Genomic DNA, 12,670 nt, shown 5'->3' with positions numbered 1-12,670 from the left:
TGATGAGAATCAAGCCTCCTGAAGATCTCTCACCCTGAGAAATTATCCTGTAGCTCTGCCATGAGACAACCGACCTCATGCTAGACCGCAGTCTCTGCTCTCACTTCCTTTCTTGTTCCCAGAATTCCCCCCTGCAGCTCTCATGTCCTACCCACCTGGTCGACTGATTGGCATTCACCAGCCTGTCTGTCAAGAAAAGGGTTCACTTCCTATTAACTCTTAAGAAGGAGGGGAGACTAGTCACTACAGATTCGTAAGCTTTTGCACCTATAGACCACCCTCTTGATCCTTATGTATTACCCACAGACCCTAACCCCATTTTTATCCTACTTTCCAGTAGGCTTTCCAATCGTGTGTGTCCACTCCCCTCTATCAACTTTGCAATGCCTGGACCAATATGACACATAGGGACACCTCAACAGCATAGTTTGTGATGATGCCATCCACTCCAGTTCAAGATGGTGGGCATGTAAATGTTTGAAGTACAAGTGGGCTAACTTGAGAACCACCTAACTGATTTGAACCAAAATTGCTACAGCTGTAGGGACACATAGGGATGCCTCAATGGCATAGTTTGTGATGATGTCATCCAACCTGATTCAAGATGGTGGACACGTGGGCATTTGAGGTGCAGGTTGGCTAACTTGTGGACTGCCTAATCGATTTGAACCAAATTTGGAACAGTTGTAGTAGGTGAAACACAGGGACACCTCAACAGCATGGTTTGTGATGATGTCATCCACCTCAATTCTAGATGGCAAACATGTGAACATTTGAGGCGCAATTGGGCTAACCTGTGAACCACCTGATTTGAACCAAATTTTCTACAGGTGTAGGTAGGGACACACACGGATTGTTCAAGGGCCTAGTTTGTGGTGCTGTCATCCACCCCAATTCAAGATGGTGGACGCATGAACATTTGAGGTACAAGTGGGTTAACTTGTAAACTGCCTAACTGATTTGAACCAAATTTAGTCCAGTTGTAGGGATAGTGAAAGGAAAGTAGGCATATTAGTTATCACTAGAAAAACTTGTTACCATAGTTTCATACGGTTCCGGGGGTGGGGGGATTAAGTACTAAGGATGGTTATTTTTATGAACTTTATTCTGGCTCACCAGGAAACAAACTAAATTCAGTGATGCCCCTGAACACCAGTGCTAGTGAATGCCAATGGGAGGGGGTGGATACCCTCTTCCCCCCACTTGTGAGTTTCCAGGAAGATACAGGACTGGATGAGCCTCTGGCCAGATCCAGCAGGGATGTTCTTATGGAGGCAAATATTTTTCCTGGATCTACCACTGGTGCCCAAGTTAGAAACTTCTTTTACCCTGATTTTTGCCTAAGAAATTGTTTTGTGAAACAGGACAGGACTGACCAACAGTGCTAATGTCCAATTCCTGTTTTATCCATTATGGAGCAATATGCTTCAAATTCTATTTTATCCTTTTTTTACTTCACACTTTTCCTAAGTCTTAATGACACACATGGAATTTTATACAATATATTTTCATACATTATTATTCTCTAAATTATATTTTTGTAGCCCCCTGCTAACCTAAGAGGTGTCATCTGTACTGGACTAGCCTCCTGAGAAATTTTTATGTGACACTAAAAACATTTTTTAGTGCCTCAAAAACTAATCACTTTTAATATAGTTGTTACAATACGGAAAGTAGAATGGGGCCATTTTAAAAGCTGAATGTATTCTCTAATCTATGTGGCCATTCATTTAACTTGCAGAGGTGGAAAATTCAAATACCTATTACAGAATCACTTATGATTCAGCACTTGTAAAAGCAGAAGAGATAAACAACATTTGCTTCAGAGTAAATAGAATAGGGTGTGGCTCCATTAGTTGATTGATTAAGTGCCATTAAGTCGGTGTCAACTCTTAGAGACCACCACATAGATAGATTCTCTCCAGGATGTTCTATCTTCAACTTGGCCTTTAAGGTCTCTCAGTGGTGCATTCATTGGTGTCATAATTGAGTCCATCCACCTTGCTGCTAGTCATCCTCTTCTCTTTCATTCAACTTTCCCCAGCATTATGGACTTCTCAAGGGAGCAGGGTTTACGCATAATGTGTTCAAAGTATGATAGTTTGAGCCTGATCATTTATGACTCAAGTGAAAATTCTGGATTGATTTGTTCTATGAACCATTTGTTTGTTTTCTTGGCTGTCCATGGTATCCTCAAAAGTCTTCTCCAGCACCAAAGTTCAAAAGCTTCAATACTTTGTCTATCCTGCTTCTGTGTCCAGCTTTCACATCCATAGAGTGTCATGGGAAAAACCACTGTTCAAACAATTCTAATCTTTGTAGGTACAGACATGTCACGGCATCTAAATATCCTTTCCAAGGACTTCATTGCTACGCTACCAAGTGCTAGTCTGTAACGTATTTCTTGACTGCTGGATAATTTACTGATGATGGCCCATCTTAAAAGGCAGAAGCTATCCACCACTTCAATGTCTTCATTATCAATTCTGAGGCAGGTTAGTTTAGTCTTCTTTACATTTAGTTGTAGTCCCATTTTTCACTGTGCTCCTTGACTGTCATTACTAGGGCTTGCAGATCATCTGCATTCTCAGCTATCAGAGTGGTGTCATCAGCATAGTGCAAGTTATTGATGTTTCTTCTTCCAACTTTAAAACCACACTCATCTTCTTCCAATCCAGCTTCTCTCAGAATATATCCAGTATATAAGTTGAATAAAGAAGGAGAAGGTATACAGCCAATCTGTTTGCGCAATCTGTTAAGTCTTCTTTCCTTGGTATGGGTATAAAGACTGACCTCTTCCAATCCCTTGGCCACTGTGTCGTTCTCCAAATTTACTGGCATAATTTGGTTTGAGCCTTCACTGATTCTTCTTCTGTTGCCTGCCATATTTCTGTAGCTATTCCATCAATTCCTGTAGCTTTCCGACTTGGCAATGACCGGAGTACTGATCTAACTTCATTTTACAGTACTAGAGGCATGGGATATCTTCTGGAGTATCTTGGATGGGATATCTTTCTTAGAGCATCCTGGATCGGATATATTCTAGAGTATCTTGGATGTTGACATCCCTGCTGTACAGGTTTTCAGTATACTCCTTCCATCTCTGTTTGATCTCCTCTGAATCAATAACTATCTGTCCTTTGACATCCCTTAACATACCAATTTGAGGTTGGAACCTCCTTCTGAGTTCAGAGATCTTTTGGAAAACTTGCCTTTGTTTTTCTGTGTCTATTTCTATCCTCAAGGTCTTTACAGATGTCATTGTAGTACTGCTCCTTGTCTCTTCTAATAGCTTTCTGAAATTCCCTATAGGTCTTTATCTTTCATGACTTTGGCTTCTCTTTATCTTTCATGACTTTGGCTTCTCTCATCTTCTTGCCAATGTCCACTGTCTGTTCTGAAATCCATTTTGCTTTCTTTTGTTTCTTGGTCTTTGGCGGTCTCTTTTCACATTCGTCCTTAATTTCTTTGATTTCATTCCACAGTTCCTATGGTTCCCTATCAAGGAGGTTCAGAACTTAAAAAAACACCTTCTGATGTTCTCCTTGAAAATGGTGGGTACATTCTCAAGATCATATCGTGGAAACTGAAAAGCTTTGTTTTTCCGCTTTAGCTTGACTTGGAACTCGCAGATGAGCTGTTCGTGATCTGTTCCACAACTGGCCCCCGGCCACCTTCTTGCGGCTATAACTGAGCTCGTCCACCTCCTTGCACCAATAATGTAATCAATCTGATTTCTGTATACTCCATCTGGTGATGTCCATGCGCTGCTTTGGTTGTTTGAAGAATGTGTTAGCAATGAAGAGATCATTGGATTGGCAGAAACTAATCTCATCCTCCTGCTTAATTTCTGTTTCCTAGGCCATACAGTCCTAATGTGTTTTCCTCCTTACCATTTCCAACTTTGGTATTCCTGTCTCCAACCACCAGCAGTACATCTTGTTTGCATGTTCTGTCAATTTCAGACTGAATTTGAGCATAAAACTCATCAACTTCCTCTTCTTTTGCATCAGTCATTGGGGCATAGACTTGAAAAACTGTCATGTTAAATGGTTGCCAGCGAAATCTAATTGATATTAGTTGGTCACTGACTGCATTGTACCCAAGTACTGTCATTGCTATATCCTTCCTGACTATGAAAGCAACACCGTTCCTTCTTTGTTTTTGTGTCATACCTTTTGTAGTAAAAGGTATGATTTTCTGACTGAAAGTGTCCAATTCCAGTCCATTTTAATTTGCTGATGCCCAAGTATGTGGATTCATTTCATCTTCCACTGTGTCAAGCTTTCCCATATTCATGCTTCTTACGTTCCACGTTCCCATTGTAATTCTGTCTCTGTAGCTTCATATTTTCTTTTCCTGCATGGCAACATCAGCTGCTAGATATCCAAAAGGCTTTAGCCTAACAGTGTCATAAACTTCAACAGTGCTCCGAGAGATCCTCAGCACTACCTCTGTAGCATGTTGAGTACCATCCGACCTGAGGGTCCCATTATCCGGCATTACATTGACAATCATTCTATCTTGTCTATCCATGTGGTTTCTTGATAAAATACTGGAGTATTGTCTATATTGCTGCTGCCCAATATAGGTGCCTGCTTGCTTTAGCTAGGCAGCTGGGATGACCTTCGCTCCTTGGGTGACCCTACTGGAAGTATATCTCCCGGCATACTTCACCCAGCCCTCCTAAGAACAGCACCCCCCACCACGATGAGGCAGCATAGCTGGACTAAATTGTGACTTTCATGACATCACTTGCAGCCATGCTTTCCTCTTCTAGTGTTATGTGGCTATGAGTTGGAAAAGGTTTTGCATTTGCCTGTCCCATATTGATTTTCAATACAGAGCTGAACAAACAGCATATACATATTTTAATTATGTAATATGACTTTATTTTCATATTACATTATTTTAATTGTATGTTGCTTTGAAGGCCTATTGGTAGAAAAGTGGCCCAGAAATATTTATAATTTATAATAACAAGCAAACAGCCGGCTAGAAAAGCAGTAGCCTACTGACACTGCACCAGAACAGTGGTGGTTATGATTCATCCACTCATTTCCTGCTGCAAGTCCACAGGTTCGGGCTATTAGCCATCCAAATCTAGCCACCTACAACAGCGCATACCTGCCTGATGATGGTATTCTAAAAACCATTCATTCTTGGAGATGCTAGCTCTTTCAAGGTATTAATAATATATTTTTAAATGAAGTATTTGAAGATCTTAGCAATCATTTCAAGAGTTGCACAGGTGACACATGTTTGAAAAATGTATCTGAAAGTTCAGCAAAGGCTGCATTCCTAAGCACATTTATTAGGACAAAAGTCTCAATGAATCCAGAGAACATGTTTAGGATTACGCTGAAAATTATGTTTTAGGATTTGCATGTGATTATAGGAAGCTTTGAGTGCCATCCCAAATACTTTCATATCAAATCAGAGTTCTCCAGCGCAGTGCTCATTTTTCATCAGGAGATGGCGCAACACATTATACTCTTCAGAGTGCTGTGCTGCAGTCAGCTACTGCCATACTCTGCTGAGTCAGTGGAAGAATGTCAGCTCTAATACAGGCTATTTATACTTCCATCATGTGACCTGGCTCAAAGTTCCCATCCTGTGCTCACTTTTTCCACCCAAGCAATAAAATTCTCTCATCAGCCCACTTCTGAAGCTCTTTAAAATTAAGGATATCTTGTTTTGATAATCCTATTTCTACAACTCTTTTTTTATTCTTAACATATTTAGAGCCTTCTTTCCTTGTGTGTTTTGCTTTGCTTCTCTGAAGAGAGCCAGGCACGTAACAATTTAGTATGTTACTAAACTGTGCTTCCCATTTACCTGGAGAATGGCCAAGGATTCTTAATTTAGACTACTGCAAAGATCATCTAGTTACAATCCTTTGCTTGAACAGCTTTGTTTGAATAGGACTTCAAAAGCTGAGCGGTTTAATTTTGCATCTATAAAATATAAGATAAATATATAAAACAATCTATAAAATAAGATAATCTATTTTATCTACAAAATATGATAATCTATTTTATCTATAACATAAGATGAAGGAAATTGATCTTATTAAGATCAATTTTGCATCTACAAAATTGATTAAGGACTTTTCCAGACATGACACTAAGAAAGTCCTCTTGAATGGAACGTGCCACTTGTGAATGATCTTAATGCAAGATCAAAAATGGAAGAATCAACTGCTGACATCCTGACTACATCACTCAATGGAAGCCCCATTGAAATTAAAAGGACAAGTCAGTCATGGCTAGCTTGACCTATTAATTTTATTGGGACTTCCATTAAGTAATTTAGCCAGGATGCCAGCCAATGATTTTCAGCTTAATATTCACTTTTACAAAGACACCTGCCACCACATATATTAGGATAGGAAAGCAAATAGGCCAAGGCCACTGAGAGGAAGTCAGGTTATGCACTGCAGACCCTTCCTTGGGTGCTTGATGTTATATAACCCCATGATATATGGCTTGGTTGGGCTTGCTGGTGGCCTTTGCCAGAACAGTGGAAAAATGGAAGACAGACCGGAATGTGTATACATGTACAAGTGTGCGAAATGTCCAAATGACTGCAAACCTTTCTGATGGCAAGACTACACAGCTACACTAACTACGCAATCAGTTATACTTGCAATGGGCGAGTGAATGGACTTTGGGCTCGAACATTTTACTTCCAAAGTGAAGAATTTGCTTTTGATCTCATTAGTCATACTTGGCACCAGATGTCTAAAACTGTGTACTTGCCTAGTCCTGACCGTACTTAGAAGAGCTGGAAACCTTTGAATGTGGCCATAACCTTTGCTTCTTCCTTTGTTTATTTATATACTTATTTACTTACTGCCCTTCCTAAAGTGGTTCAGGGTAGTTTACATTAAAATCAAAAACACATAATAAAACATGGTTTTTTTTAAAAAAATTAAACCAGATTAAAACTTATTAAAATTAAAATTAAAACTAGATATAATTAGAATTCAGGCTAAAAAGATGTGTCTTTAAGGCTCTCCTGAAGGGCTCCAAGGAAGATAATCCTCTTCTATCCACAGGGAATTCATTCCACAACTTAGGGGCAACAGCTGAGAAAGCCTGATCCCAGGTCGCCACCAGATGAACTGGTGGCATCCAAAGGTGGACCCCTCCTGATAATCTTAATGAGTGGTGGGGATCTTGCAGAGAAAGGCACGCTCCCAGATAACTAGGACCTAAGTCATTAAGGGTTCAAAAAGGTAATAACCAGCACTTTGTACCTTGCCCAGAAACATACTGGTAGCCAGGGCAACTGTTTAATGTGGTCTCTCTGGGATTCCTCAGAGACCAATCTGGCTGCCACGTTTTGAATTAACTGAAGTTTCTGAACTATGAACAAAGGCAGCCCTACATAGAGCACATTGCAGTATTATTTAATTTATTTATTTAAAATATTTATATCCTGCCCCTCCAATATACTACTGCTTGGCTCACAACATTAATAAATACAATGTAAAATAAGACTAATGAAGATAAACAAGTTAAAAGACCAGGCTAAAACCACATTAAAAATTTCAACTTTTTAAAAAGTTTCAAATTAAAAGTTATTAATAAAAACCTAAAAACTGAGAACTATAAGAACTAAAGAGTTTTTATAAAAACTAAAGAGTTTTTATAAAAACTAAAGAGTTTTTATAAAAACTAAAAACTAAACTAATCTGGAGGTTACCAGCTGGTGTACCACAGTTTTCAGGTCACTTTCCTCAAGGAATGGGCTGAGTTGTCTAATCAATTGCAACTGGTAAGAAGTGCTCCTGGCTACAGCCTCATCCTGAGGCACCAGGGTGAGACCCGGGTCCAAGAGTACTCCCAAGCTATGGGCCTGTTTTTTCTAGTGGAGTATAACCTTGTTCAGAACAGGAAGTTCTATCCCGCCTTGCAGATTACGACCCCCAACAATGAGCTCCTCTGTCTTGCTTGGATTCAGCTTCAGTTTATTATCCCTCATCCAGCCTATTACTGCCTGGAGGCTAACACCATTTCCTGATATTGATGACAAGGAGAAATACATCTGGGCATCATCAGCATATTGATAATACCCAGCATCAAATCCCCAATGACCTCACCCAGAGGTTTCATGTAGATGTTAAAAAGCACTGGTGACAGAACCAGGGGTGCACAATTCAAATACCCTAGTGGGTCAGAACCAACCATGACTGGGTGTGTTGGGGCCGAGGACATTAATGATTACATTAAAATTAATTATTACATATAAATGAAAGCAATTATTAATTACTCAAAAATATTAATGAAAGCAAATATTAATTAACCACAGCATGAGGAGAGAAGAGGAGGCTGCTAGCAACCTCTCCTCCTTCCATGCACTTTCAAAGCTTTTCAAAAGGGGGCTGACTCTCAACCATGGGGTGGCAGCATTTTCCACCTCACCTCAGGATCCACAAAACTTTGGGCTCATCCATGCAACCAACAAAAGCGTCCCCGTGGGCTGGATCCGGCCCCCGGATCGTATGTTGTGCAGGCCTGCTTGAGGGACTCCATATAGCAGCTCCCATTTTGAAAAGCAATTGTCACCAAGTGCCACCATCTGAATGAAATCTACCCTAGACATAGGTGCAGAACCACTGTAAAACAGAGCGTCCTATCCCCAAATCCCTCAGGCGATCCAGAAGGATACTATGGCCGATGGTATCAAAAGCCACTGAAAGATCCAAAAGAACCAGCAGAGTCATACTCCCTCTGTCAGTTCCCTGATGAAGGTGATCCATCAGGCTGACCACGGCCGTCTCAACCCCATAGCCCACTCTAAAACAAGTTTGAAATGGGTCTAGATAATAAGTTTCCTCCAAGACTGCTTGGAGCTGGTCCGCCATCACCTCTCTCAATCATCTTATCCAACAAAGGGAGGTTAGAGACTGGCCTATAATTATTCATCAGCAGGGGATCCAGAGCAGGCTTCTTAAGAAGAGCTCTAATCATTGCCTCCTTCAAATAAGCTGGCATCCTGTCTTCCCTCAGTGAGGTATTAATTATATCAGCCAGGCTAGCCCAACAACCACCCCACAAGATGAAATCAGCCATGTTGGGCAAGGATCCAAAGAAAGTATGGTATTAAATTCTGCAGTCTTAAAAATTTTTTTCTCAATAATAAGCAACATGGCCTTCAAAAGGATTGAGTTGTGCACATGATGTATATCAATATGTTGCTTATCCCTGTGAATACCATCAGACCAATCTGCAGTCCTGTTTTGTTTTAACCATTGCACAAGATAGTGGTGTGATGGGAGAGTGACTCACAATCAGTACTGAACAGGGGAAAAACCCAACTGTGTTTAAGTACCTAATATTTATCAAAAAACTCTGCAGTAACAGATCACCTAGTTTTTTCTGTCCAATAATGGTATATAAAGATTTTATTATGATAAGAGCAGGATTGATGGTACTAGACCCAACCCACAATCTTTGGCAGTATATGATGAGAGACATCTCTGACTTATAAATGATTCAAAGATACTATTTATTGGTATCTATTTATTATTTATTTTTGTGTAAACCACTTTGAGAACTTAGGCTGAAATACCATATGTAAATATTTGTTGTAGTAATAGTAATAGTAGTAGTAGTAGTAGTAGTAGTAGTAGAAGTAGTAGTGGTAGTAGATACAAACCAAATATTGATATCAAATTGTAATAAAATATATAAATAGCATAGTGTTAGGATTTAAGTCTAAGGGTGGTCCAGTTCCAAGCATTTAAGCTGGCATATTTAATTGTGCTTTAATTGTGTTTTTAATAGTTTTAAAGTTTTAAATTTTAATTGTTATTAAATTAAATTAAATTAAATTAAATCAATATTGCCTGCCCTGTTGCTGTGATGACATAATTGTGATGCCACACAGAGTTTTGTAGTGGTGCAGTCCAGCACAGAGGACATTAGTGTGCCTAACTCTGTAGTACACTGTGGACCAAGTCTTAGGCTTTGACTAATAGTGCCAATGGGGAAAAGGCATGGCTTAAATCCAACCACTTGAAGAATTTTCAGTCATACTTGTGGGTTACCTTTAACACAAGCAACATGTTGCCATTTAAATGCACTATAGATAAAGCATGCATTCCACTAAGAGCTATGTAGCTTCCATTCTGTTTAATACTGCTTAAAAATAAAAAATGTGAAAAATGTGTGATGAAGGCCCAAACATTCTTATGCAACAATGAAACTGTAGGAGTTAGGTGGAAAAGGCTAAGAATCCAAATCACTGCCATCTTCTACATCTAACACTTTTATGAAACATTTTCATTTTTATCCCATGAAATTTCATATTCATCTGAGGGAAGTATGAAGACTTACCGCCACTCTGCCTTGTTATGCAGGAATGAGTTACATAGGTCTGGAAGGTTGCTATCATTTGACATGGAGTCCAAGACTGAAATGATCTGCTTGAAAGAGGGCCTTTTCTGAAGACAAAAACAAAGAATGTATGTACTTTTATAATGCACTTTCATATGACTTCTTAATACCACAAAATTAATGGAACTCTCAGTGAAAAGCAGCATGGACAAGACTGTAAACATACTGGGATGCTGACTAGATAATTATTAGATACACAGCTCCAGAAAATAATATTTTCTACAGCTATATGTTTAGCTGTTTGAGTTTTTTACATTTTGGTTTTTTAAAAAGGATCACAAAATTGTAGCATAGCAAGATACTGACTTGAACGCCCTTTTACGCAGTTATACTATTTATGTACAATAATACAGTATAATCATGGAAGAGTCCTCCTAATTTTATAAACTATCAGCTGCAGAGAATAGACAGATAAATCCCCCGATGGAACTAGTGTCAAAACAGTTTTTATGGCACACCATGATTAATTCTAGCCTTAATCGTGTACACTCATATAAAGGGGCTGATTTAAGGAAAGTCTAACCTATTAGAAGAAAACTGGATTTTCTGATTTTAAAGAGACTGAATCCAGATAAGACGGAGGCACTTATTGTGCGGGGTAGAAACTCGGGAGATGAGTTTGATCTGCTGATTCTGGGTGGGGTCACACTTCCCCGGAAAGAACAGGTACGCAGTCTGGGCGTGCTTCTGGATCCGAGCCTCTCACTGGTGTCCCAGGTTGAGGTGGTGGCCAGAGGTGCCTTTTATCAGCTTCAGCTGTGACACCACCTGCGTCCATTTCTTGAGATGAACGACCTCAGGACAGTGGTACATCTGCTGGTAACCTCTAGACTGGATTACTGTAATGCGCTCTATGTGGGGCTGCCTTTGTATGTAGTCTGGAAACTACAGCTGGTTCAGAATGTGGCAGCCAGGTTGGTCTCCGGGTCATCTCGGAGAGACCATATTACTCCTGTATTGAAAGAGCTACACTGGCCGGTGCTAAGTTTCTGGGCAAAATACAAGTTGCTGGTTATAACCTATAAAGCCCTAAACAGCTTGGGCCTTGGGTATTTAAGCGAATATCTTCTTCATTATCAACCCCACCGCCTATTGAGATCTTCAGGAGAGGTCCGTCTGCAGTTGCCACCAGCTTGTCTGGTGGCTACTCGGGGACGGGCCTTTTCCGTTGCTGCCCTGATGCTTTGGAACACGCTCTCTGCTGAAATAAGAGCCTCCCCATCTCTGAGAATTAAAAGAAAATCTTTAAAGACACATTTGTTCACCCAAGCTTTTAATTAAATACCGATTTAATAGTTCTAACTCTGTTTTAAAATACTGTTTTAAGGTTTTAAATTGTTGTACTGATTTAACATTTTGCTGTCATTTATTTTAACCAATGTTTTAATTTCTTTGTTGTATTTATCTGTTTTAACTAATTTTTTAACTTTTCTGTTTTTGTTGTAAACCACCCAGAGACGTAAGTTTTGGGCGGTATAAAGATATGTTAAATGAAATGAAATGAAATGAAATAAAGGACCCTTGTAGTCCTAGAAGGAGATATCCCAGCTATGGGCACAGCACATGTGCAAATAAATGTCCTGATCGACACCTTGAATTCTGTTTGCCACTGATTTGCCTTGAAGGGTGCTCCTGCGTCCTTAGTAGCTGCATGGTGGAGGATTATGGTACTTTTCCCATTCCTTACTTCAACCACCTTCCCATAATCATGTGACAACATAAGTAAAATGAAACTGTGGTCCTATGGGAAAGCATTTACACCACAGATCACATACCTTTGCTACAGAAACCAAGTAGCTCCTGAGACAAAATAAGCCAATAATTTAAGCAAACTCTCTTTTTATGTGCCTTGTATATCAAGAAAGGCTGTTACAGAAACATTTTTTACTAGTTTGCCTGCTAATGCTTTTGTGTAAGCAGTGGCGTATCGGGGGGAAACGGCGCCCAGGGCAAGCTCTGGCCCTGAAATGGCACCCCCCGCCCCCCCATACCTGTGAGGGCGCGGCGGCGCCCCCCAGGCGGCAGATCGCGGCGGTGGCGGCGATTCAGCGGTGGCGTGTGGCGGTGGGCGTGCGGCGGTGATTTTGCGGTGGCGGAGGGTCGCCCGCGGCCCGCCGCTGCCTGCCAAATTGCCGCCGCACGCACGCCGCCACACTCGGCGGGCGATCCGGGGGGTGGGGGGAGCCACTTTTTGGCACCCCCCGTGACCCGCCGGGGTGGCGCCCAGGGCACGTGCCCTGCCTGCCCCCCTATCATTACGCCCC

The 12,670-nt window shown here is 40.6% G+C and overlaps 1 protein-coding gene across 3 annotated transcripts in view; it reads right to left on the bottom strand.

The window, feature by feature from the left end:
• The window catches only part of MAP3K20 (mitogen-activated protein kinase kinase kinase 20), a 160,981-nt gene that overhangs the window by 69,441 nt on the left and 78,870 nt on the right, over positions 1-12,670 (bottom strand). For all 3 annotated transcript variants that reach the window (XM_053266793.1, XM_053266810.1, XM_053266802.1), the window contains exon 10: positions 10,347-10,453. In XM_053266793.1, coding sequence (XP_053122768.1) covers positions 10,347-10,453 — 107 coding nt within the window. The remainder of the gene's footprint in view (positions 1-10,346; positions 10,454-12,670) is intronic.

This window comes from Hemicordylus capensis, chromosome 1, assembly GCF_027244095.1.
Source record: "Hemicordylus capensis ecotype Gifberg chromosome 1, rHemCap1.1.pri, whole genome shotgun sequence".
NCBI lineage: Eukaryota > Metazoa > Chordata > Lepidosauria > Squamata > Cordylidae > Hemicordylus > Hemicordylus capensis.
The sequence above is the reverse complement of the archived record's forward strand: the minus strand, read 5'-3'. Positions and strand labels throughout refer to the sequence as shown.